The sequence below is a fragment of the Cavia porcellus genome, unplaced genomic scaffold, assembly GCF_034190915.1.
Source record: "Cavia porcellus strain 051 isolate PalLab524CR breed Dunkin Hartley unplaced genomic scaffold, mCavPor4.1 scaffold_20, whole genome shotgun sequence".
NCBI lineage: Eukaryota > Metazoa > Chordata > Mammalia > Rodentia > Caviidae > Cavia > Cavia porcellus.
In genome coordinates this window covers 32,399,806-32,426,360 of record NW_026947503.1, presented here as the reverse complement: position 1 = coordinate 32,426,360, position 26,555 = coordinate 32,399,806, and the positions used below count along the sequence as shown (strand labels likewise).

Genomic DNA, 26,555 nt, shown 5'->3' with positions numbered 1-26,555 from the left:
CTGGGCCTGGTGGTGCACACCTGTAACCCCAGCTACTGTACTGGGGAGGCTGATGCAGGAGGATAACAAGATTGAAGGCAGCAATCCCAGCTACTCTGGAGGCTAAGGTAGGATAGCCAGTTTAAAGGCAGCTGGGCCATCTCCAGATAAAATATAGAAAGGTCTTTGGATGCAGCACGGTGATAGGGCACCCCTAATACAGCCCCCCAGTAAGACAGAACAACCAACCAAAACAAAACAACTAATCTCTAAAAACTGCAGTCAAAATACCCACTTCTATTGCTCGTAATCGCGACCTGCTGTATCAGTTTCTGGTCTGATTCCTGAAGAGAACACGTCCTAAAGGCTTGGAGGCAAGCACAGCACACAGAGCTTCAGTTTCAAGCAAACGGACAGTGTAACCTAGGGAAGCCAGAATGGAAATAGGGGCCGGAGCTCATCAAGATACTCGGTTTCGCTGAAGGCTCCTAACTTTCTCGCTTAAGGTGCCACAAGTTTAAACTTTCAGGTTTAGAGGCTGGAAATTCATTGCAAGCAAATATTTAAAAATATACAAACGTGCCTGAGCAAAGCAGCAAGAAGGTCATTTCTGACTGACAAACATGAAAAACAAAACACCCTAGAGAGACCAGGAAAGCAGGCGGAGACCGGCAGGAACTTTCCCGTCAACCCTCCGGGTTTCAGGAAGCCTTTGGAACCCAGCCCAGGATGGGTGCCACCGAGCGCGGGCCTCCTGCGCATCCTAGAGCGGCCGATCTGGACGCAGCCGGCGGCGCACTTCCGCCTGCGCGCATCGCTGCCCCGCGAAGTGCGGGGCCTTGGAGCGGGCCTGTTTCTCGCTCAGCTCCTACCCGGGCCTCGGGGAGAGGGTGAGTGGGGAAGGGCGTGCCGGAGGGGGGCTGGCGCGCTTCCTCGAGATTCCTCGGCTTGGCCCGGCCTGGTCCGGCCTGGTCCAGTTGGCGCGGAGAAGCCAGGCCTGGGAGTGAGGACGCGTCTCGGGCCGGAGCCTCGGCCGCCCGGCGCTGACACCGCCGCCCACCTATCCTTTTACGAAAGTGACATGATCTTCTAGGCGAGCTTAGGCTGGAGGCCTGGCCTAAGGACCTGCCTGTGCTTAGCCATTCACTCTCTCCCTCTGGCCCGGGTTCTTTCTTCTGTAAAATGGAGGAGGGCGCTGTCTGCCTCACCTACGCTGCTACGGAGTGATTATAGGGCTGATGCAGTCTGCCTGAAAACTGAGAAGCGCTGGTTCTTATTCGGGCGACCCTAAGAACCACTTGGGAAGCCTTGTAAATGCTGAGACCCCATCTCATGGGGTGATTTGTTATCTGCACCCAGGACCCAGAACCACGGATCCAGGGTGTCAAGTGACTTGTAATCACGACCGGAATGTGCACTTCGTAGAGGGTGGATTACAGTCTTGAAAAAGCGAACAGCTGTTTCTTTTTGTCCAAGAAGACAGAGACCAAATCTGGTTTGCTCACTTTTAATTCCTGATATCTAGAGTGTGCATATCAAACGTGCACCATTTCTGATTACTTTCTTGACCTAGTGGAGGGTTTTATTTGGTTTGTTTTTAAACTTTCTTATTGTGAGAACTTTATCTGGAAATAGAACAGTGTGTTGAATTCCCAACTCAGTCACCTGTTTATCTATTACCCTCACCTCCACTACTTGTTTATGTTTATAAAACCGTAACCCGTTTTTAAACATCAATCCATTATCAGTCCAGGTAATTAGTCATAGTATCAAGTACTCTCCACTCAAGGTGTACATTTCCCCAGTTGTCTGTACCCTGCCTCCCCTTTATCATTTGGCCAAATCAAAACAGGTACTACATGTTTGGTTGGTACTTCCTAAATCTTTAATCTCCCATTTTTCCCCTTTTACTTGTCCTATAAAGTTTTCTGTCGAATATTGTTTTTCCCATTCCTGAAATTAGTTAAGTGGTCTTATGTTCATTAGACGCTTTTAATAAGCTGGTATTTAGTCTTTTTCCGGTTCTACTTACATTTTTTGACAAGAAAACCTACAGGCTTACTATGTATCATTTGCATCATCAGGAATTAGATTAGATCTTGTTTCTCTTTGTGGATCTTTTATGTACAGATTGCACCGCAGGGTAACCAAATAATTGACCCTGTGAATTACTGTGAGATGCTAGCGAATAATTGCAGAATGAATGGGAAAGTGGCACTCTTTGGCAAACTCTAATGAAATAATGGATCCTGGCAGTGATCACTAGTAGATGTTAACATCAGAAAGAAACAGCCAAATGACGGGTGCCTTCCGATGGAAATACTTCATACCGTTTATTGAGATTTCTTGGGTAACTTAGGGGATGGTGGGAGTATAGAGGAGTCAGGATTACCCATGAATTGTTGATTACTGGAGCTCCATGATGGGTGCGTGGCAAAGCATTATATCCTACTTCTGTAGGTGTTGGAAATTTTTCTTTAAAAAAAAAAGATAAACTCACTAAATTCAGGTCAGGGTCAGCTTGTCACTAAATGGTTTTTTGTTTTTGTTTTTGTTTTTGTATGGTACTGGGGATTGAACCCAGGGTCTTTTGCATTAGCTAAATCCTCAGCCCTTTTTTATTTTTTATTTTGAGATTGAGTCTCACTAAGTAGATATATTGTCCTGACTGGGCTGCAACTTGCAGTATTCCTGCTTCACCTTCCCATTTTGCTAGGATTAAGGCTTGTGCTACCATACCCAGGTTTTAAAATCTGATTCCGTGTTAGAATTACAGGGTAAGGTTCTCCTTCTCTGTCTTATTAAAATATCAAAGCACATTTGTAACAGAATTTCCTATTTAATTGTTTTAGAGTAAGAGTGTAATCACTGGTATGTTTTAAAATCTTTCCAGATGATCCTGATCTACTCCCAGAGTCCAGTATTACTGGTCTCTGTTGTTTGTTAGGGCTTGGAAAGTGATCTTACCACTTTCTAAAATATCTTTCAGAAAGAAATTACATAATACATGTATATATGATAATTAAGATAGTTATACAACTGATTTCTTTGCATTCATTGAAGAGAGAAAGGTTTGTGCTAGTATTGTTCACAATTAAAAGCAGATAGCTTGTACTCTGAGTAACTAATTTGAAAATAACAGTATGCAATGGATTAACCATTGTTATCCTGTAATCATCATGTTTTGAAATTTTGTTTTATTTTTTTCTCTTTAAAAAAAGTTAGTTAAAAAAATCCTTCTAAACAACAGGCTTTGCAAAGTGATTACATTTCATTATTTTTCTGCATTTTATTAGGCTTTACATTCTAACTTTCTTTTTTTTTTTTTGTCTTTTTCCTTTTTACGGGTACCAGGGATCGAACTCACGACTGCCTGCTTGCAAGGCAGGCACTTATGCCGCTGAGCTAAATCCCCAGCCCCTTACATTCTAACTTTCTACATTGTGTTTATTTTCACCTCTTGAACACTGCAGTCCAGGAGGGAACCCTCTGCAGATTAAGCTGCTTGTCAGAGGAAGAGTTGGTCCTTGTTGAGAAGATGTGGAATAAAATATTGAAGAGACACTTGCAGAAACTTCACCTCTTTGGATTGGGATAAGATGTACCACTTTATGTGTGAGGGATTTGTGAGATATGGGAAGTAGGGAGCTGATTTATCCAAAATAGGAAGATTATGTAATTAGAAAAGCATGTTCAGCCTTATGACACATTCTTTAACAATCATTGGTTTTAAATATAAAATTAAAGAAATACTATTCATTACAACTGAAAGAATACAAAGATTTAAGAGCTGATAACACCTCTCCTACCCCAGCATTCTAATCACTCCAGAAATAATCAGTATCCATCCACGGCAGACTGTCTCATATAAGTGTAGGTGTTTGGGGCATTGTTACGAAGTTGAGACAATAACATAGCCACCTGTAACTTCTCATTATCATCCTTCTAGGGCAGTAGTTACAGACCTAAGTATTAGTTGCTGAATAGTTAATAGGCAGTTAATAGGAAAAGTAATAGGAATGTACAGTAAACTAGCCATTTCCCGATGGATATGTATTTAGATTGCTTCAATATTTTAACTAACCTAAAAGCAATATAATAAAACAGTACTGTACCTAGATCCTTTATTTCTATAGGGTAAAGTCCCCAAAATAGGACTTCTAGGCTTGTTATCAACAGCACTACTGTTATTGATATCACTTAACTGCCAAGTACTCTTCCAAAGTGCAATAGCAATTCTTACCTCCACCATCAGTAACTTGCGGAACACCCATTTACTCATCTTGTTAGCACTGGCTACCATTAGGGCATTGCTCTTTGCCAGCTGATATGTAGAAAATGGTGTCTTTTTAAAATTTAGTTTGCATTTCTGCTGCACACTTTTCATGCTTATTGGTCACTTGAATTTCTTTTGTGATTCTGGCGTATGTCTTTTGCCTATTTTTTTTTCCATCAATATTTTGGGTTTTTTAATGCATTTGCATAAACTTTTAAATTATATATATTTACATCCACACACACACACATATATTTTTTAAGATAGAGTGTCATCATACAGTTTAGGCTGGATTTGAGCACACTGTGTAGCTCCGGCTGGCCTCAAATTTAGGCCTTCCACTTGCCTTAGCCTCCTAAGTGCTCTGATTACAGGCATGGGCCACCATAACTGACAATCTTGTCACAAGTGCTGCAAATTTTTTTCCAGTCATTGTTCTTTGACTTTATAAGTCTTTGATATATAAAAGTTCAAATGAAAATTATGTCTTTAAGTTTCCTGGGCTTCTTGTCTTGACAATAAGGATTTCCCCATCTCTAAAGTTACATACATACTCTCCTGATATTTTGCCCATGCAGTGTTGGAATTGACTCCAGAGGTAGGCAAGGATTGTATCACTGAGCTGCAGCCCACCCCCCATCCTCTCCTATTTCTCCAAAACATTTTATTGGATTTTTACATTTAATTTTCTAACCCAAGACTGCTTGGTAGCACACACACATCCTAGGATTTGGGAAGCTGAGGCAGGAGGCTCATCTTGAGCTGAAGGCCAGCCTGGGCTACATAGTACATTCAGAGACAACCTGCACTACATAGCAAAACCTTGTCTCAATAAATTAATTAATTTCTAACCCATGTGCAATAAATTTTTATAGACAATATAAAACAAGGACCTTGCTTTATTTTTTTCTGCAAGTCAGTACTGCTCAATAAATAAGTCATCCTTTTATACTTTATTATATATTGATTTCTTATGTATCAGTTTATTTCTGGATTTTCCCTTTTACTCATTGATTCTTTTGTATGTTTATCTTATATTCAGCTTTCTGTCAAATTTTGTAACTATAGTAGTTTTTCTAAATAGTTTTCCTCCTTGCCATCAGTGTGGACCAATTAGATGATCTAGAACTGGTTATGTGTAAGTTTCAGTTCCTTTTCACTTACTTTGCTTAATACACATCCACCACGATAGAAGTATGTTAAAGATGGCAGATGTGTCCAGAAGTAGTGAAAGAAATACTGCCAAGAGTTGGCAGAAATCTGCACATTCAACAAGTTATTAGCAGTACCCTAACCAGTCATTAGAGGAATGAGACATTTGCTCAGCATTTACTCTGAAGTAGCATTATTATGGGCTATCACAGAACATGATCGTTCAGAGGAAAGGTTGATCACCATGAACCATTCAGTAAACATAATTAAATCTCATCTCTTGCCAGTACCTCAGGTAAAATTGTGTTGTGTTTATTTTAAATGAGTAGAAGATACAGGGTTTTCATATGGCTTCTCACCTCTCAATTCCCAGTTTCTTCTATATTAATGTCTTCAGTGAAGTGCTGCACTTATTACAGTTGGTGAGCCACTATGACACAGTTATTAACTAAATTTGACTTGGTTCTTTGTGTTGTACATTCTACATCATACATCATACAATGTATGATGATGTGTCTATGCTTACTGCATCATACAGAATAGTTTTGATGCCTCCAAATGTCCTGAATTCACCTAATAATCTTTCTTTCCTTTTCCCATATTACTGATGGACGCTTGTCCTTTTAGAATCTATATATACATTGGCCTTTTTGAGAGTGTTATATACATGGGATTCAGTTGTACTTTTTGTTTGATTGTTGTATTGTGGTGCAGGGAATTAAACCCAGGGCCTCACACATCCTAGGCAAGTACTTTACCTCTAGCCCCTCAATTAGGTTTGTTTGTTTTTTTTTTTTTTATCGGTACCGGGGATCAAACTTGCGACTGTGCACTTGCAAGGCTGGCGCTTACGCCACTGAGCTAAATCCCCAGCCCCCCTCAATTAGTTTTTAATTGATTGTGTGTGTGTGTGCGCATGTGCGCAATTATAAGGTTTGGTCACTTGTAATTTTAGCCAGTTAAGAGTTATAATAAGGGCTGTGGGTTTAGCTTAGTGCTATAGTGCTTGCCTGGTAGGCGTGAGACCCTGGTTTCTATCTCCCAACATTGAAAAAAAAAAAAAAAGCAATAGCTGAAAATAATTGGGAGTTGGGAGGTATAGACAGGGCACATGTTTAGCAACTACAAGGCCTTAGGTTCAAAATCTGGCAACAAAGATTGTAAGTCTCATGAGAATATGTTTATTTTTGGCACAGTGCTTTGAAATAATCCCCAGGTGATCTTTCTGTTGCAGAGTAGAAGATGTCTATGGATGTGACCTTTCTTGGGACGGGTGCAGCATATCCATCGCCAACCCGGGGTGCTTCTGCCCTGGTCCTTCGGTGTGAGGGTGAGTGCTGGCTCTTTGACTGTGGTGAAGGAACACAGACACAGCTTATGAAAAGCCAACTGAAAGCAGGTTAGTGCATATTCAGCTTTCTTTTTTGTTTCGTTTCAGTTTCTTGGCTATCCTGGAGCCTGTTGTTCAGAAATAGCCCTGACAGTTGCATCCCACGTCAGTGCTAGAGCCCTGGCAAGGCTTAGAAGGTCCTCAGGCATCCAGCCATCCGTGCTGAACTTCGTGTACTTGTTTATTTGATTTTCACTCATTTTGTAAATGTTGAGAGCAAGGATTTCTGTAGGCTTAAGGGTAGAGGATGGGGGATGTTGAATGGACACTGCTCTGGAGCAGTAGCTGTGTTTACACAGAAAAGAGTGGTCATAAGAAGATGTAGGTGTTCAGAGGAGGGAGACACCCTTTTCCACTTGGGGTTATTGGGTTAGGCATCTCATAGAAGTTGACTGTTGAGGGGGAGGAAGAGTTCCCAGGCTAAAAGGGGAACTGCAGTCAGAAAAATACATTAAGCGAAGACCAGCACCTGCAAGATAGAGGAATGAATAGTGCAAAGTCTCAGTCCAGATTTGCAGACCTGGGTTTCAGTCCCAGAATGTCTGTCTTGTGACTAGCAGATTAGCAAACTTAAGCTTTACTTTCCTTGTCCAGAAAATGGAGGTGAAACTCTATTTAGAAGAGATGTTATAAGAATTCCTCTTTTGTGTAGTTTCCTCCCTTCATCAGTTAAATGTTAACTCAAAGGCCACCTCCTCAGAGATTTTCCTGAATCTGTTGGGTTAAGCAATCCTTCCCTCACCTCATCCTATTTTTATTGATTCCTTATCATCAGTATCTGGAATTATGTTAATCAAATAATTTGCTTCTGTGTTCTCTACCTCCCTGTACAATAAAGTTCCATAGCTATCATAGTTACATAGCTACAGATGCCTACTACATACCTATTCAGTTTGTGAATGAGTAAGATGATGAGCAACTTTGTACAGTACCTCTTACTTTTTTGGTCTTGATAAAAAAGTAGTTACTGTGGTTATTCCTACAGCTCATTGTTGGGTGTATCATCTGATATTTAAAGGAAAGATACTTCCTGTATCACAAGGTCTGTTGGTCTAGTGATGGAAACTGACTTGCAGACAATCCTGAAGCACGTAGTGTGCCAAGAAGAACAATGCAGATATTTTGAAGTACTTTCGGAGCACAGAGGAGACCCTAACTAGTAGAGCATGTGCTTACATGTGCAAGGTCCAGCACCAAAAACAGAGACAACAAAATGATTATAAAACAATTGTTAAAAGTATGACTTTAAAAAAATGTTTTTATTATTTTGAAGGTAGTAAAATACAACAGAACAAAGCAGAACAAAGCCAATTGAGATAATGCAGTGAAATTGGTATAGAATGTCACAGCAGGTTACTGGGATAAATGGTAATGGGATAAATGGTGCCACAGTATATCTTGTTATCTTCACAATAGTTGTTCTTTCAGTCAGGTATAGCAAAATCAAACCAAATACAGAACATTATAGAGCTTGTCAAAACAGAATGTTGAATAGAGCAATACAATTAATCAGAACAAAGCAAAAGAGTGATAACAATGCATATGATCATCCTCCCAAGAGATGCTCAGACTTCTGGCTTCCATTTGCTAATGGAAGGGGAGAATGGGATGTTTGATTCTCAGCCTGTGGGCTGGTAGGCTCACAGATGCTTACCAGTGAGGCAAGCGGGTTGCCTTGTTTCCCAGCACCCTAAGTTCCATTGTGACATGGGTATCAGGAGACACTGGCTGGTTCTGTCCCTAGGATGGCTAAAAGTATGATTTTAATATGATTATAAAAGTTTTTTATGTGGGGCTGAAGATGTAGCTTTATGCTGGAATGTGTGTTTAGCACATAAATAAAACCTTCAGTTTGATTCTGGCACAAAAAGAGGGCACAAGAGATTGTTATAAATCATTTAAATGGTTTTTTTTTTTTTTTTTTGGTACTAGAGATCAAACTCATGACCTTGTGCCTGCCAGACAAGTGCTTATGCCACTGAGCTAAATCCCCAGCCGCTATTTAAATGAATTTAAATTGATTGTAATGCTTATTGTGGAGGCTAGAAAAAAACAGAACAGTATAAATAAGAACCCCCAAATTCTCTTCCCTTTAGGTAAACTTGCTGTTCATATAGATATGGTAACAGTATGGCCGTATATGCGTATTTGGTGTATATGTATGTGTAGTTATGCATAAGTGAAATCACACATTACATTGGCATAACCCGCTTTTTTCCTTGGAACCATATATACATACAATGTATTGTAGACTTTTTTGCATGGTAGAAAGTTATACCTTACCGTCATTTTCATAGGGTGCTTAGCATTCCATTCCTCTGTGGGCAGTGTTTTCCTGATCACTGCTTGTTCTCATGTGCCAGGGAATACATATATTTTTCTCTCTTCATTTGATAGCTTCCTCATAACTTTGATAATTGTGGTTGCCATTCTTTCTCCCTCTGAAATCAAGTTTCTTGAAAAATGAAATGTTTGTCTCTCTTGAAACTGTGATAACTGTGGGAAGCAATTTTCCACTTACTTAATTTGCCTGACTTGCTTTGGGTTCCCAGGCTGTTTTGCTGTTCAACTTTAGCTTTGTTTTGGAGTAGATAGGAAAGGACCCAGAAAAGCTGATGTTGCCAGTTTTGAGACCAACATGCAATCTGAACTGAGTGGCCACCATAGTCTTTTTATCTGCAGAGTCCTCATGTCACACTTCAAGGTGGCTTAGTATCCTAAACAGGAGGGGGAAATTAAAAGATTTTCAAGGTCAGCAAACAGCAAAAAATAAGGAAAAAAAGAAAGAAAGAAAGATAAAGGAGCATATTAAGGAAGCTTCTAGTGTGAGAGTGTCTCCTCCTTCTGGGGATTCTCAAAGTCTAAAATCAGCTTCTCCTCAGTCCACTGTTCTCTGCCCCTGGGCCCGGTGTAGTCACTAAGCAGACTTGGTTGGAGAACATTCGCTGACAGGACAAATCACATTGCAATAAATGGTTCTGTGCTTTTATGGTATCAATAAACTGCTCCTGTACTTTTATGGTATCAGATGTTTAAAATAGGTGGGCCTTGAGCAAGGCCCAGAAGCCTGTTATACTGGAAATGGGTTAATTGTGTTGTTACTTTCAAAATGTCTGTGGTGCATCTCAGAAAATGCTGATGTGGCATCCTGCCACATACCAGCAGTAAATTCAGTTCACGATTGGCTAAATCAAGTTATAATCTAAGCCAATGAGCTCTGAAAAAGCTGTTGTGTTAGTTCAGATTGAAAGCAGGAGAAGGGCCCAAGTGCCTTTACACAGTACATAAGGGATCTGTCCTCCAGTCATTCTGGGGTTCGTTGCTCTCCTCCTCTGTGTCTTACCAGGTTCCTTTCATAACCACCTTTATTTGCACACCTCTTTCCTGTCCCTTTCTCAGCCTCATCCCTTTTTTCCTTCATGTACAACCTCAGCAGGACATCCAGGGTCTGCCTTGTTTGGTTAACCCCTGTGCCGTATGGAGACCTTAAAAGGCAGTTTTGGCTTCAGGCCCTGGAATCAGTGAAACAAGTACAGTACATGTTTGCTATTCTCAGAGAAGGCAGTAGGGGGCAGTGTAACAGTCAGAGACTTTTGACGTGTCTCAACTAGTTCAATGAATTATTTTGGTACAATTTTATATCTCACTCTTTTAAAATAGGGAATATGTAGGAAAACACCTTGAAAAATGCAAAACTGTATAATTTTAAGATATTTAATGAAAATAAATATCTCATTTAAAATTATCCAGTTGGGCTAGGGATATAGCTCAGTGGCACAGCACCTTCATGGCAAGTGTGAGGTCATGAGTTTGATTCCCAGTACCAAAACAAAACAAAACAAAACAAATAGGAAGAAAAAAACAATCCAATGAAGTAAAGCCATTTTTGCTTGTGGAACCACGTAGCAAAGAAAAGAATAAGTCTATTAGATTTAGTGTGATACTTTTAGTGCAATTTGTTAGGCTTGCTTCAAATAGCTTTGAGTTTTTAGTTTTTAAACTTCCAAATGTATTTCTTTGTCTCAATTAAAAGGGAGAATTACCAAGATCTTCATCACACATCTTCATGGAGACCATTTCTTTGGCCTTCCTGGCCTCCTATGCACAATCAGCCTGCAGAGTAGCTCCGTTGTCACCAAACAGCCTATTGAAATTTATGGCCCTGTAGGGCTTCGGGACTTCATCTGGCGAACAATGGAGCTCTCTCATACAGAGTTGGTCTTTCCTTATGTGGTCCATGAGCTGGTACCTACAGCAGATCAGTGTCCCACAGAAGAGCTAAGAGAATCTTCACACGTGGCTAAAGCAGACAGCGCTCCTAAAGAGGGACAAGGAAGAACTATCCTGTTAGACTCAGAAGAGAACTCATACCTTCTAGTGGATGATGAACAGTTTGTTGTAAAAGCATTTCGCCTCTTTCACCGAATTCCCTCCTTTGGGTTCTCTGTTGTGGAAAAGAAACGGCCAGGTAAACTTAATGCACAGAAGCTAAAAGACCTTGGTAAGTGCGTTTGTGTGTGTGTGTGTATCCCTCTCAAAAGCTAAGCTACTTAGCCATTAGAAGTGAAGCTGTAACTTGCCTTTCCTGTATTTCAGGCCTAAAAATAACTTTTTCTCCACTGTCTCTGCCCAAAGTTTGCTTATTAAGGAAAGTCTTTGGGGCCAAAAGATGCTATTCAGAACAAAATCCAAATATGCAGTATTTTTTAATTCTTCTCTCTTTAGTTTTCTGGATTCACATTCTTACGTGTCTTATCTTCACTTTATACTGTCTGGCTGGTAAGGTTGTTTGGGTGGGAATGGTCTTTTTGTTGTGCTGCTGGGGGTTGAGCCAGGGTCTTCCACATGTTAGGCAAGTACTGTATCACTGAGCTATACTTGCAGCCCTCATATCTTCCTTTTGAAATATATTTTCTTTTTGTTTGTTTGTTTGCTTTAAGAGAAGCTTTCACTCTGTATTTCAGGCCAGCCTTGAACTTGAGGCATTCCTCTTGTCCCAGCCTTCCTGTGTTGGAAATATAGGCATGCATCATCATGCCTGGCTAATATATATTTGTGACATCTTTGGCCTGAGAATTTTTATGATGATTCTTAACTTTAGAGCTGCAGACAACTATTTGCAGGGGTTCCTTCTCTATCTACTTTGCCTGCTCACTCAAACATGACTAATTTAATTTGGTTTTCAGAACACTGTATCTAGTTACACACCTATAATCCCAACACTCTGGGAGGCCTAAGCATTTGGATTGCCAGTTTAGACTCTGCCCTCTCTCAATCACTCTATAAAAATGAAAAAAAAAAAAAACTAAAAATAAACATCTATATCTATCTATACTTGTATAATTAAAAAGGATTCTAGTGTAAAGGCTCTGAATTCAATGCCAGTACCATTAAAAAATGCATTATACGTTAATCAGTTTTATATACTAGGGCTGATCGTGGTGGTAAGAAAGCATGCAAAGAAGGTTTAGGGCTTACTGAAGGATCCTTAGCTCTCACTGTGAAAGAGAGGCCAGGTCCTTCCCACCCCCAGCATCAGTCACCACTGCCTTGGCATCTCCTTTCTGTATATTTGTTTCTTTATGCATACAATCTCTTCCTTTACTAAAATAAGATGCTACATAATGAGGAAAAGTGACTTAGGTCAAAGTTAGTTTTATTATCTCAAAGCCTGTGTAAGTACTATCGTATTTGGAAACTTTAAACAGAATCTGTATAAGAATTAGTGATCATACTTGTTTGTAAGTATTGTCCAGAGTGATGATCAGGTGTCACTCTAGATTAATTTAAGATGTAGGCCCAGGTTGATAATTGTGGAATTGTCCCATCTACCAAGAAGATTCTTCATGTGTGATTCCTAAATTGCTTCTGATTTTATGATCCAAACGGTCCTCTCTAATGCTTTTTCTGTTAAGTTAACTTGTGGGTACCTATCTTGACTAGACACTGTGTTACTGTTTGATTATACTCTTTAATTCTGCCCAAAAATTAGCTCACTAAGTAAAGCAGTTTTAAAAAACTGTTATTTCCATGTATAGCAGAGAATCAAAGCTGCTATCCTCACTGTAATAAAGTCTTAGCGGGATTTAGCAGCTTAAAAGTCATCTGACAAATGAACATGGGAAATGTTTTAAGTATAAACACATTGGTAATAGCCAACACTGAACTTTTAAAAGTATAAATATTCTAGTTTTCCACAAGTAGTAAAACAGCAATTATGAAAAGAATTGGATGCTTATTTCATTTTCTATTTGCTGTGCTGTGAAAGTGCCTTTTTAAAAGATCATAAATTCCATATCCATGATATAATGTTATCTGCCTTCATCATTAGGTGTTCCACCAGGTCCTGCCTATGGGAAACTGAAAAATGGGATTTCTGTTGTCCTGGAAAATGGGATTACAATTTCTCCCCAAGACGTCTTAAAAAAGCCTATTGTTGGAAGAAAAATCTGCATATTGGGTGATTGCTCTGGAGTTGTGGGTGATGGAGGAGTGAAGCTGTGCTCTGATGCAGACCTGTTGATCCACGAGGCGACCTTGGATGATGCTCAGATGGACAAAGCAAAGGAGCATGGCCACAGCACTCCACAGATGGCAGCAACATTTGCAAAGTTGTGCCGTGCAAAGAGGCTGATTCTGACTCATTTCAGTCAGAGGTACAAACCAGTTGCTTTGGCCAGGGAAGGAGAAGCAGATGGCATTGCAGAACTGAAAAAGCAGGCGGAATCAGTATTAGATCTCCAAGAAGTGACTCTAGCAGAAGATTTTATGGTGATTGGCATTCCGATCAAGAAGTGAAACCAGTGTTCCTGAGTACCTATTGACGTGTCTGTGAATATGTTGCCAAAACTTACAGTCCAGAGTTTTGTTTTCTGGTTTTTTTAAAAATTATTGGCCCTAATAATCCTGAAAGGATGGAGCTGCATTGCTAAACTGACCTCGTAGTAAGAAGGAGCAAACTTTTTGATAATAAATCATTTTTTAAAAGATAAAAATACATCCAACATTCTTCTTGAAATGTAAGACAAAATGATAGGTTTTTCAAATAAACTTCTCATTTTGTGGCTACTGTCACAGATACAAGCCATGAATTCTTGGCCCTAGTTTTGCCCATCTTTATTGCTGTTATTGGTAAAGTATATAGGCCTCTTGGCTAAAAATGGTATTGATAGGGGAATGGAGGGGAATGGTATTCTTAGGGGAATGGAGGCATTTTGTGTTGAATCTACTCGTGTTACTAACAGAAGACAGAGAACAATAGCTTGACAGTGGCTTTGTTAGAATACTGAATTCAAGATTGGGCTGGGAGTTTGTCTTAATATTTTATTGAACTTTCTATGATTCTTAGCTGGATACTTCCCTAGTAATTTAGAAATTTTAAGGATGTATTCTTATTATAAGGACTGAGGAATGGTGGTGATGTTACTGGTGTTTAATCAGCAGGGATCAGGGATGCCAAATGTCCAACAGAGTTTGGGTTAGTCCTGTACAATGAAGAATTCTCTTACTCTAGCTGTGCATGGTGGTGCATTCCTAAAATCCCAACTACTCAGGGAAGTAGGGGGATTGAAGTCAGCCTGGATAAGGAAGTGAATCCCTATTTCAGTGTCAAATAAAAAGGCAACAGGGGGTATGTCAGTGATAGAACTCTTGCCTAGGATGCATAAGACCCTGGATTCAATCTCTAGTACTACCAGAAAAAAATAAAAGAATGATCTCATCCTCAAATGTAAATTTCAGTTCTTGTCCTAACAAGTTAAAACTCACACTCCCAATTGAATATGCTTTACCAAAACTAGTGATGTAATGGGTTTATATGTAAGTCAAATCCTACAGAAGATTCTAATGCTTGAATTGGAATTCCATATGAAATATTTTGTGAAATAAGTGACTCACCAAGTGAAGCTTATGAGTCTAGAGGTTTAAATGGTACCTGTTAAACCAAGGTTTAATTTACATGTCCCTATAATAATTCTTTGAGCACAATTTTAATAGCATGTTGGCAGCATGTTGGCATGTACCTCTATCCCAACGCTGGGAAGAGGTAGGGGGGTCACCTGGTCTTGGCAATTTAGTAAGTTAGTGAGTTTGTCTCAAAGTAAAAGAGGGCTGGGGATGTAGCTCAGTGGTAAGGCCCTATATTCTATCCCCAGTACCACAGCGGGGTGAGAGAAAGGGGAGAGGAGAGAAAGGCAGAGGTGGAAATGAACAAATTGTAGAGTAGCTTTTCTTTTCAGAGTTACCTTCTACCTCCTTTTTGTCTGCCATGGAGACTTTGACTCACTTGCTTCACAGTATTTCTCATGAAAACCAAGTGAAGGGATTTGCTCAGAAGGACTCCCTAATCAAACCAGTTTGGGAAACACTATGTACTATGTGTTCCTCTGGGCTGGTACCCATCAACATATTAAACAAAGTACTGCTTGCAGTGATCATAAACCAGGCTTTGGTACCAGAAAGCCCTGCTTTTAGAGTTCCACTCGGGTGGTACCTTTATGGTCGAGCAGGCAGGTTATGATGTACTCTGTCATAGTTTCTTCAACTTGTTTATCTGCAAGATGGAAAAAAGCATAAAATGTGCTTCATAGGATTCTTGTGAAAAAATACAAACATAATGTATATAAGGAATGCAGCACACTGTGAAAGCAATGAAAAGTCTTGCAGTACACAGGCCTGTCAACTCTGCAGAACTCCTTTCTCAGTCCTGTATGTTAACATCACAAAAGCCGAGGGAACTTGGCAGTACACACATTTAGAAACACTGTCAAGGTGTGTACTTTTACATTCCTTTGAGTTCTAAGGTTTCTCTACATAAAATTCTTGATTCTTGGCTGGCTATAGAGATTACATGGTAGTAAGTGATGACCAAGACACCTCTGTTTACTTGAGTTCTCAATAATTCTAGAACGGTCAGATTTTGACTCTAGTCTCTTTGCCTCCAAATTGCCCAAATTTGACCAAACTTAAGGTGTGTCTTGGTTTCCAAACTCAATTTAAACAAGCATTAATTAGAAATTATTGTGTTCTCAAAATGTACAAGGCAGAACTAGGGGACTAGTAGCTCATTGCTTAGAGCTCTTAGGGGAAGGGACTATGTCTTGCTGGCTCTACAGTCTTAGAAATGCCTTTGTAGAGTAAGTGCTCAAACTTTCTTTGAGTGAAATGAAGTCTTGATATTTTGATTGTGCATTCATTTCATTACTCATCAAAACTTTTTAAAATTACCTGAATGGCTGTGTCCCTTTCGTTGAGTACCAAATAAGTGCTAGGTACGTACATAAATGAACAGACAAGAGGTATGTTTCCCGTTCTGAGCTAACAGGCTAGCGGTAGTAATAGGCAAGTAAAACTTCCTTTCGGTGTCCCAGTCTTGTGGCCTGGCATTGTTTTGCTGTTCTTGAACATTATTTGGGAGCTGATTTGAGCCATGATAAGCCCTCAGAGATGAAGGAAAGAAACTAAGATGTTGGGTCAAGTGTAGTACTCAGTCCATGATGAGAATTCTTTCCAGATCCTCTCCCAGCCTAGAATTTGTTTTTAATGGCAGGACAATTCTAAGACAACAAGGAACTAGAAGTAAAAAGAAAGGTTATTTAACTCCTCAGAACCTGTAATCTACTAATGATTGTCTGACCTTAAAGAGGAGGGAGTGGTATATGTATAATGTGCCCCAAACTTATTTGATCACTGAACCCTCTTTTTGCGAAGGAATGTCTTGGAACATTGAGAAATGCTGTTCCTTATAACTACTAAAATTATTATACTTATGTTTTACCTGGACAATTTATTGAGGTAATGATTTCCATATTTGAACTTAGTATAATACTTTTTGTGGCCTAAACTGACCTAAAAATTTTCAGAAATTCATAGATTCATCTATTTTTTGGACTTAAAACACATACTTTCCATTCTTTAAAGTTGTTTTCACTTGCCCAGATGAACCACTCATGCCTCATTAATATAGTTTTAATAAATTTTGAATCAAACTCTGTTAGGAGTCAAGAATGTATCAGTCACAGAGCCTTGGGCTGTTCACAGTGTCTCTTAAAAGTCAGTAGGCCTAGGAAGGAACCTGAGAATTTGGATTTTAATACTTCCCACCTGGAGTGATTCTGACATGTATGGGTGGTAGACCAGCCCAGGAGAAAATATCTTACCCTTTTTCTTCAAACTTAAATTGGCATGTAGGTATTTTATAAATGATTATAAATGTTTATATGTGTGTATATGTATATATATATATAATTACACACATGTAGACATGCTTATTTTTACATTGATATCACCATTTTTCTATTTTGGAGCATTTTTTCTGTTATTATACATAACTCCATGTGAATATTTTCATACTAAATCTTTGTACCTCTGAGTTATTTCCTTCCTTGGAGTTTATTTATCTGAGGGTCACAATGTCTGACTTATATTTTTAGGCTCTTGGTAGGAATCACCCGCTTGTTTTCACACTCTTTGTAGGAGTGGCCTGTTTTGCTGTTCTATCTGTAAATGTTATGGACAGTCAATGTTTGATAACATTTCTAACAGTTCTATCCCAAGACATCAGTCTTATAATAGTTATTTTTGCTCCTAGTACAAATAACTTTATTATGTCTTTCAACTAGGATATATATACTGCAACTGTGGTTTCATTGAATGTTCTTGTGAAAACTTAAAATTTGGGTAGTTTATACTCTGTTAAAGGGATAGAAATCCTTACTGCGTCAAATATGTCCATGACAAATATACATGAAAACACTTTTTACAGAGGTATATATTTATAGTGAAATATATTGAGTCTGTTCTTACAGATTCATGTTTTCTTTTTTCTGGTAATGAACATTCGTACTTTTTTCATATGGGAATACTAAAAAAAACTGTTGGTCATGGATTTGAATTCCTTCTTGCAAAGCAAGACGGGGGAACATGGAGCAGTAGTGTGAACATTTTCTCTTCCCTAGTAGGAAATAATATGTGAAACTGAAAAGCAAATAGCACTTTAAAAATATGTTTTAAAAAGCAAGGGCAAAGGCTGGGCCTGTAGCACAGCACTAGACCCTGCTCCCCACTCCTCCCAAAAAGAAGGGGGCGGAAATACTAGGTAAGTAGGTAAGAGTGGAAGCAGGGCTCCTTGGCAGGAGTGAAGGGATTGGGGAAGGACGGCTGGGGTGCTGCTGAGATTCCTGTTTTGTTTTGTTTTTTGGGAGGGCTGCTTTTTTTTTGTTTTCATTTTTTTATAAACCTTATATGGTAGTACTTTTGCTGTTTTGAATTACTTGTATGTGTATATTCATTTAGTATAAAAAAGAACAGACAGATAAGAAACTGCTCTGTGTTTTTGTTGTTGTTGTTGTTTTGTTTTGGTGCAAGGCAGGTACTTACACCACTGAGCTAAATCCCCAGCCGAAGACATTGCTCTGAATAATCATCAGTAATCACTGCCTGTCTTCACATGGGCTCTCCAGTTGACAGTTCAAGTCTTTGTAACATTCCGTCCCATTCTCTACACTGCAGCCAGAATGCTTTTTTCAAAACGTAAATCTGAGCTGCCTCGCATTCCCCAGCTTGAAACTTTTCAAAGCCTTACTATCTTTTCAGCCCACACTCACCCCTCAGTGCTGCCCAGGTTTTCAGCCCCAGTCATGTGGGCCTTCTTTCCGTCCTTTGTCAAGGCTTTCAGTTGTACACAGCCTCCACATGGCCTGTCCCTCAGCCTGGAGTGCTCTTTTGCTTCCTAGGTTCTCCAACCCTAGACCTTCAGATCACAGGTTTGCTGTCACAATCTCATGGACAGCTAGCCTGACCCCAGTAGCATGTTACTCTCACAGCACTTGTGCTGCACTCTCCTGGTGTTTGTCACTGATAGCTTCATTTTATTTTTGTATTTGATTGTTGTTTCTTTTCTCAGAAGCTCTGTAAGCTTCACAAGAACATAACTATGTCTGATTTTGTTTGCCTTTGTGCCTAGCTCTGTGCCTGAAACATAGCAGGTACTCAATAAATAGTATTAACTGGCTAAACATTCTTGTCATTGTGTTATTCTATTAATAGATTGTTCTTTTTCTCCTATTTTTTTCTGATTCATTTTACAAGCAAAATCTACACTTGTATTCTCTGAGATAAAATTGAGGAGTGAAGTGGCTTCTGACTTTACTAGGGAAATCCTTATCAATACTAGTTTTAAAACTTCAGCTTGGTGACCCAGGATATGTAGACAGAAATCCACAGACAGCGAAAAAGTTGTAAAAAATAATTTTTTTCCCTCGCCTAACAAGTGGATGTTGGTTTTTGCTAAGTACAGGAATATCAGAACAAAAGTAAGAAAGAAGGGAAGGAGAGAGCAGATCCTCAAGACAGGCGTCTGAAACCCCATGAGGGTAGGAGAATGGGGAAAGAATGGGGAATGCACACAAATTAGATGTTCTACTGACTCTCTGCTGCTCAGAGTTATGTCCTTGTTCCCCAGAGTATATCCGTGTCCCCCAAACTTTCTTTGAAGTCTGCTAGGCACCTGATTTGAGGATCCTCCACACCATCAAAGACAAGTTCTGAATTCTATGACGGGGTAAGGAGGAAAAGAGCAGGAGGAAGAGTGGTCAGTTCTCGAAGGAGTACAGTTCACGGAAGCTGGAATCAGGTGCTCACGGAACCCATATTTCCCAGAAATATTTAGAATACTGGGAAGAAGGCGCTGACTTTTACATAACCCATTGGGACAATGGGGAGGAACTGAGCCAATTTCATGTCTATCTTAAAGGATAGGTAACTCCAGTTGACATCTGAATATAGCTATTGCTGTGTCCTCAATGTATATGAAAGGTTAAACAACTATCATATTCAGGATAATAAGGAAGTTGGGGGTACCTGAGTTTATCCAAAGTAAAAAATACTTCTATCCCTAAATAAAGCTGAGAAATTGCTGCTCAGATGTCAGCATGCTAATTATATTCTCAGCAGACATGGCAGGTACAAAGATTAAATTCACTCACAAAAAAAAGTGAAAGAGGAAAGTCAAGGAATCAAGTTTTCCAGCTACATAAATCTTTGAACTGTGAGCCAGTGTTTCGGCAGCCTCGGGCAGAACTGAACAACCTTTAGTTCAGATAACTGAGGTTATTTTGTGTAGGTTGTTTTCTACATTGCTGTGACTTTCAGAGATGATAGGTTCATCTGACCCTATCTCTGTCACATATTCTGGACTGGAGCTGACCTTGTAGAAGTACACAGGTCTGGGTCAGCAGCTCCAGTGTTCATCCTCACTGGCTTATCAGTGGCCTTGCCATGGACCCCGCCAGCAGAACCTGGGCACCATCCATGTCCTCCCATGTGCCTCTCCTGAGATGCAGTGAGCCTGAACAGTGGTCTTCCCACTAGCGTATTTGTACTTCTGGAGATAAGCAAAGACTTTGCAAGTATATACAGACATACTTTCATATGAAATAGTTCCTAAAACTGATCTTCATAGAAACCAGTGTGGTCAAGTATCCTGCTGATACTACTGTGATCAAATGTGCAGGATAAAAACCAAAGAAAGTGATAATTGATAAATTAGTATCGAGGTTTAAAAAAAGTGGAATGATTATGTAACAATTTTTTTTTTTTTTGCAAGTTAGTAGTTTCCAATTTGTTGTTTTGAGTAAAACTGAGGGAGGACATAATTTGTCCAGTGATAAGATTTTTTAAAAAATTTCGTGTGTGTGTATGCTGGTGATTGCACTCATAATGACAGGTTTTAAATCAACTTTATTGAAGTAGGACATGCTGGAACATGCCTGTAATTTCCACACTCTGGAAGACTGAGGCAGGAGGTGTGCAAGCCCAGCCATGGCAATCTAGCAATTTAGTAAGATCCTATCTTGAAAAAAAAAAAAGCCAGATTAAAAAAAAAAAGGCGGGGGGGGGGCTGGGGATTTAGCTCAGCGGCATAAGCGCCTGCCTTGCAAGCAGGCAGTTGTGAGTTCAATCCCTGGTACCGATAAAAAAAAAAGCCATACAATTCAATAGCTTTTCAAACATTAATAGAGCGACAGTCATGAGTTTGATCCCTGGTACAAAAAAAAAATTCATAGAATTGTACAACTATCATCACTACTAATCTGTTGTTTACTACTAATTTCCTGTTTAGGTTATTGCATAATAATAGAAATGCTTCATCCCATGTGGTTCTTTGTGACTGGCTTCTTCACTTAGTATGTTTTTAAGAGGCATCCACATAATATGAGTACTTTATTTCCTTTAATGGCCAAAAATATTTTATTGTATCAATGTACCATGTTTTATTTATCCATTCATCAGTTGATCCAATGATATATTGTTAAAACTACTTTCTACAAAATACCCAATCAAGAATGTAAAAAGAGATATTGATATAAATCATATAAACACAGTAAGGTAAAAGGAATTACTATAAATAAATTTCGATAAAATTACTAAAACAACATTTTTAAAAAGCAATTTAAAACCGAGCCTGTAGTTCCAAGATTCAGGAGGCTGAGGCAGAGCAACTGCTAGGAGTCTGAGGCCAATTTGGGTGACATAGTGAGTTCAAGCCCAGTTTGAATTACACCGCAAGACTCTGTCTCAAAAACAAACAAACAACAAAACAAAAACTCATTTTCCAGACACAGTACATTCCTGTAATCCCAGGCAAGAGAATATCTTAAGTCCAGGAGTTCAAAGCCAAATTAGACAACATAGTGAAATACTCATCTCAAAAAATCAAAGCAAAACATGTTTTGCTAGAATCGATGCAAAACAAAATTTTGAAGTATTCAGATGTTTTATTAAATTAAATTGAATTTGTGAGTAAAAATCTTATTTGAAAAAAGTCCAAGCCAGGCTTGTGTGTTACACATTTACTCAGTAGCTAAAGCACGAGGAGCATAAGTTTGAGGCCAGTGTGGACAATTTTGTAAGACTCTGTCTTGAAATAAAAAATTTAAAAAGGGCCAGAGATTAGCTCAGTGGTGGAGGATCCCTGGGTTCAGTCCTGTGCTGCCAAAGGAAAAGAAAAGGAAATGTGGGTGGTGCAAACCAAGATGTGCTGTAAGTAGAGAATATTCTCTGGGTTTCAAAGACAATATGAAAAAAAAATAAGATACTTTATCATTTTGATGGTGATCATATAGTTCAGAATATTAGGTTAAGTAAAAATACACCATTAAAACTTATTTTGCCTATCTTTTTATAGTTTTTTTTTCTTTTTCCTTTTTATCAGTACCGGGGATCAAACTCACGACTGCCTGCTTGCAAGGCAGGTGCTTATGCCGCTGAGCTAAATCCCCAGCCCAAACAAACCAGATTTAACTAAGATCAGTCATGATAAAACAGTATAAGTCATACAGGGCTTCAGACTAAGTTAATAGGAAATTAAAGATGATTACTGTGCTATATCCTTGTTTTTGGGATAGTTGTCTGTGCCCTCAAATCTAATGCAAGTAGACAAAGTGGGACAGAATAAAATCTATCTAAGGAGAGTTTTGCGAGTAATGTGGGTTTTAAATCCTCATACACTATTAACAATATCTTCTGCCATCCTTTTTTAATACTTTCCCTCCCCTTTCACTTTCCCAGGGTACACTGTGCATTTTTGGGTCTGACCAAGACCGTTGATTTTAAATGGGGGGGGGCAACCTGCTATTTACCTAAGTGGTTCCAAACATTCTCTCTCTCTCCTGGACTTGATCTCTAATTATATTCCTTTACCTATTAAAGCCTGTTTTCCAACCTATCCACAAATACTGGTCTTGTTGCCCCTATTACTCTTTGGTTCTCTGTCACATAGAGCATTGTTTTCTCATATTTGATTTTCAGTCCATGTACTCTTTCTCATATTAATTATATTTCCTATAAATAGCATCTCGGTGGACCCTGCCTCCTGATCTACTCCATGTGTGGTTCTTTTTTTTTAATTTAGTGTGTCAAGGCCATCTATATTAGAGATTATAACCAACCTTCTTTGCCTCATTTCTGTTATGCTCTTATTTTGCCATCAGTTGTCTGCTTATCTTCTTCATTCTGCTTTCTGCTCCATTCACTGACTGTATCTAAATTACATAAATCTAAATTCCTCAAAAGCAGAAACTTTTGCATTATTTGGAGCTCAGCTAACATGTAAAGACCACTTGAAATTTTTCTCGTTGCTTGGCTCACCAGTACTAATTTATTAGCAGATGTAGGCATTGTCTTACTTGTGGATTTCTCCATCTGCTCTAAATTTAGTACTAAGTAAAGACAGTTGTGGGGGTGGAGAAGGTTTCAGAGATCTCTAGTCCACATCGGTTGGGTTTTTTGCTTTGTTTGAAAGCTGTAATTCAGAGTTTGGGATTATCTGCTGAAGACCAACTTTAGGCATGTTTTTTTAGAGATCTGTATCATCTATTTAGATTATACATCCCTACTTTGAATTGCCAACCATTTGCATATAGCACTATCTAAATGATGTTCCAGGTTTGATACCTACTTTATAGATACATTTGCATAATTTCTTTTTCACAATGTGTGGATATTTTTTCCACAACGTGTGAATATTGGCTTGTGAAAAGCAATTCGCTTTTATTTCTTTTTCTTTTTTTCAGATGAGGTCTTACTATATAGTCCAGATTGGCTTCAAACTTGGGATCCTCCTGTCTCAGCCTCCCAACTGCTAGGATTATAGGCATGTTCCACCATACCCAGCGAGAATTCACTTTTTAAATTTTGGTAAATAGAACAGTCACAATCTCACTGTTTGAATGAAGGTGTCTAGTACTAGAGTATCATAATTTTACCTTACGTTTGTATAGTGTGTTAACAATACCTTAAATTTGTATGTCTTAACTCTTATGACCATCTAGTTAAAAAGGCAGGGGAGTATCATGAATTCCACTTTATAGAAGAAATTACAACTTAGAAGTGTTAACTGACTTGACTAAGTTTACTAAATGGCAATAAATGCTGGAGCCAAGACTATGCTCAGGTTTCCTGACTGCTAGGCAAGTGCTCTTTCCACTTTTTTGGCAGGAGGAAATTATAGGAATCCCTATTTTCTTCCACTAAGTTTTACAGCACAACTCTAAGAAGGACTTGGTAGTATTTGCCAGCAATAGTCTGTTCAGAGACTTTAGCAAAGTGTATAGCTAATCCTACCTGGTAAATGGCACAGACCCATCCCCCAGCAATGGCAATTTACACCAGAAAAATGTTTTTAGATAATAGCATTCAGTTGTATTTTGCAGCAATGAGAAACTTTGGATTGAAAGATAGGCATTGTTGAAGCCAAGCATGGTGGTGCACACTTGTAATCCCAGCACTTAAGAGGCTGAGACAGGAGTATCACTCTGAGTTCAAGGCCAGCTGAGGCTACATAGTGAGTTCAAGTTGCAATATATAGTGAGACAATGCCTTAAAAATGAAAAAGAATTATTGTTGAAGTAACTGGAATAATGAGGGAGAATCTTCTAGTTAATACTCAACCTCTTTACTGCTTACTTCTCACTAAAGATGCCTGTAAAACCCCACATAATGTAGAGCAGAAGGTATTTTGTAGCCATTGCTTTGAACAAAGGCAATCATATGGGTTTTGCGTCATTTGTTTTTATTGGAAAAGAGCCATCACTTGAGAATTTCTTTTTCACTGAATATATGGGAGGGAACAAGGATCAAAAAAGAATCAGCCTGAATATACAGTTGCTGGGGACTATGTGGTTAAGACAGAAAGTGGATTATACATGGAAATGTGTATTCTAAAGAGTTAGTGCAAATGATAAGTGACTAACGTCTCTGTGTCATTTGTATTTAAATTCTAATGGGTAAAATGACATAAACAAGTATGAGATAGTCGATACAGACATAGGTATGACTAAGGAAAAGGATTTATTCTGTAGTTATTGCTGGATCCAGGGATTCAAAGGAGTAGGGTTTTCTTTCTCCGTCTAGCATTCAACTCTGCTTCCTTCTGCTTATTATCTTCTTTGCTGCTGTGTATGTGCTTCCTTTATCTAGTCAGAGAAGACGAGTGCCAGACACGGCAAGTAGACATCTCTCCTAGTGTGGCATCTTTGACTCTTCAACCAAATTCTAGCACAAATAGTAAACCTGTTCTGACTTCCATGTGTAAATTCCTAGAGAAGATTGTGATTGGCCAGTGTGGGCCAGATGTCCACCTGTGCACCAGTCTCAAGCTCTGGGACAATGAAGGGTCATTATGTCCACACTTGTAGCCAAAATAGATGGAGTATGTCATTGGAAAAGAAGTGATGAGGTATTTGGCTTGGTAGAAAAAACAGACTATTGGGATCCTAACTCAGATCTATAGAATCAGAATCTATAGGGGAGGGGGATGAGAATTTGTGTACACGTACCAAGTACCCCATGTGTATTCATTTCCTGTTGCCACTGGTTACAAATTACCACAAGCTTAGTGGTTTAAAGCAACATGAATTTCTTATTCTGAAGATCAGAATGCAAAAGTAGTTTCAAAGCTCTAAAGTAGAGGTGACAGGGCTGGTTTCTTCTCTAGAGAAGAATCCATTTCTTTTTCTGGTTCAACCTCTAGTGGCTGCCTGTATTCCTTGGTTTGTGGCCCCTTTTTCTATATTTGAAATGTGTCACATCAGTCTGTTTCCACCATCTTACCATGTTCTTTTCTGACTTTGAACTCCTTCTGTGTCCTCTTTTAAAGAACCATTCCTGATTTACCCATCCCAGTATAAAAGGACTGCAGGTGTCATGAGACCAAAGAACAGGCAGACAGTTCCAGAATTGTATAGGGTGCAGTTTATTGGGGTCTTTCTGACAGAAGTATGGTCCCCAGTGGCAGCAAGACCACCAACTTTGGGTGAGAAGGGGGGATCAGGATAAAAGTGGGTCCAATCTGGAATGTACTGGGTTTAGCTCAAGTTTATACCAAAGAAGTCAGGTGCATTCTTGGCACTGACAGCACCGGGGTCCAGTAACAAAGCCCTATATACTGCTTTCATAGTTCAGCTTACTTATAGTAGGTTAGGAAACAGTAGGGAAAATGGACCAGGATTACTCAAGGGCAGTTGTGGTTCAAAATGCCTGCAGCTGGGCCAGCAATTTAGCTCAGCAGCACAGCACCTGCCTGGCAGGCACAAGTACTGAGTTCAATTCTTCATACCAAAATGACTACAGTCAAGTCAAGCTGAATTGCTAAATTCTATCCCTGTAACTGACTCTTACCTTCTGACTTGGTTTCTTTTCCTGTGATATGTGAGGGGTTTAGCACTGTGTCAGTGGTATACCATGTGGCCATATGTTTGGTTTATAAACATTGCACAGCCGTAGAATAGGCACATGAATAAAAAATAAACAAAGATTAGCTATGCAAATGAAAATAATAATCAGGGTTTTTTTTTAACCAGGAGCCCAAGGAACCAAATCAATGGGCTAGTATATCTCCTCTAGAAAGGACAGGATCAGAAAAGGTATTAATTTGGGCTTTTACATGGGACATAAAATAGATATATTAACACTGGCATCAGGGATATAGACACAACATTCAGTTTTGATAAAAGCATGGGTTCCAGAGAAAAAAGCTAAAACATATCTCAGCTATGAACAGAAAAATAAACATTTAATGAAGATAAACCAGTAAGCTAATACTGGTGGCACCATCTCTGTTGGATAACAGAACAGCAAGAGCTTGGGGCTGAGGCAGAGGAACCCACTATGTGTGTAGGGCAACAGGATGGGGTCCATGAGTGATTTCTAAAACTGATGGCAAGTGGCATGCCAGAGTAGGAGGCTGCCATAATGCCTTAG

At 39.2% G+C, this 26,555-nt stretch overlaps 2 protein-coding genes across 23 annotated transcripts in view; one reads left to right on the top strand and one right to left on the bottom strand.

Moving 5' to 3' along the window:
* The first annotated feature begins 715 nt into the window (after positions 1 to 715).
* On the top strand, positions 716 to 18,811 carry Elac1 (elaC ribonuclease Z 1). 3 transcript variants are annotated; one of them, XM_003474037.5, is made up of 4 exons: positions 716 to 869; positions 6,642 to 6,806; positions 10,831 to 11,298; positions 13,129 to 18,811. In XM_003474037.5, the coding sequence occupies exons 2-4, from the start codon at positions 6,650 to 6,652 to the stop codon at positions 13,593 to 13,595; spliced, it is 1,092 nt and encodes a 363-aa protein (XP_003474085.1). In that variant the 5' UTR covers positions 716 to 869; positions 6,642 to 6,649; the 3' UTR covers positions 13,596 to 18,811. The 3 variants fall into 3 exon arrangements, with proteins under 3 accessions (XP_003474085.1, XP_013012626.1, XP_005005590.1); XM_013157172.3 differs by having other exon boundaries at positions 738 to 869; positions 6,647 to 6,806; XM_005005533.4 differs by lacking the exon at positions 716 to 869 and adding an exon at positions 877 to 1,474.
* LOC106028573 (uncharacterized) overlaps positions 8,038 to 26,555 on the bottom strand; it is a 36,895-nt gene continuing 18,377 nt past the window's right edge. For 5 of the 20 annotated variants that reach the window (XR_010041419.1, XR_010041420.1, XR_010041425.1 and 2 more), the window contains 2 exons: positions 11,169 to 15,348; positions 8,038 to 9,514 (listed from right to left, as the gene is read on the bottom strand). The gene's annotated coding sequence lies outside the window, so the exon portion shown is untranslated. Of the gene's footprint in view, positions 9,515 to 11,168; positions 21,367 to 21,402; positions 21,786 to 26,555 lie in introns of those variants that run through there. The other 15 variants (XR_010041423.1, XR_010041426.1, XM_063231633.1 and 12 more) reach the window with 7 other exon arrangements.

Coding starts and splice junctions, on each gene's coding strand:
- Elac1 (XM_003474037.5), top strand. CDS start 6,650: ATGTCTATGGATGTGACCTTTCTTGGGACGGGTGCAGCATATCCATCG. Junction 6,807..10,830: donor GAAAAGCCAACTGAAAGCAG/GTTAGTGCATAT, acceptor CTCAATTAAAAG/GGAGAATTACCAAGATCTTC. Junction 11,299..13,128: donor ACAGAAGCTAAAAGACCTTG/GTAAGTGCGTTT, acceptor CTTCATCATTAG/GTGTTCCACCAGGTCCTGCC.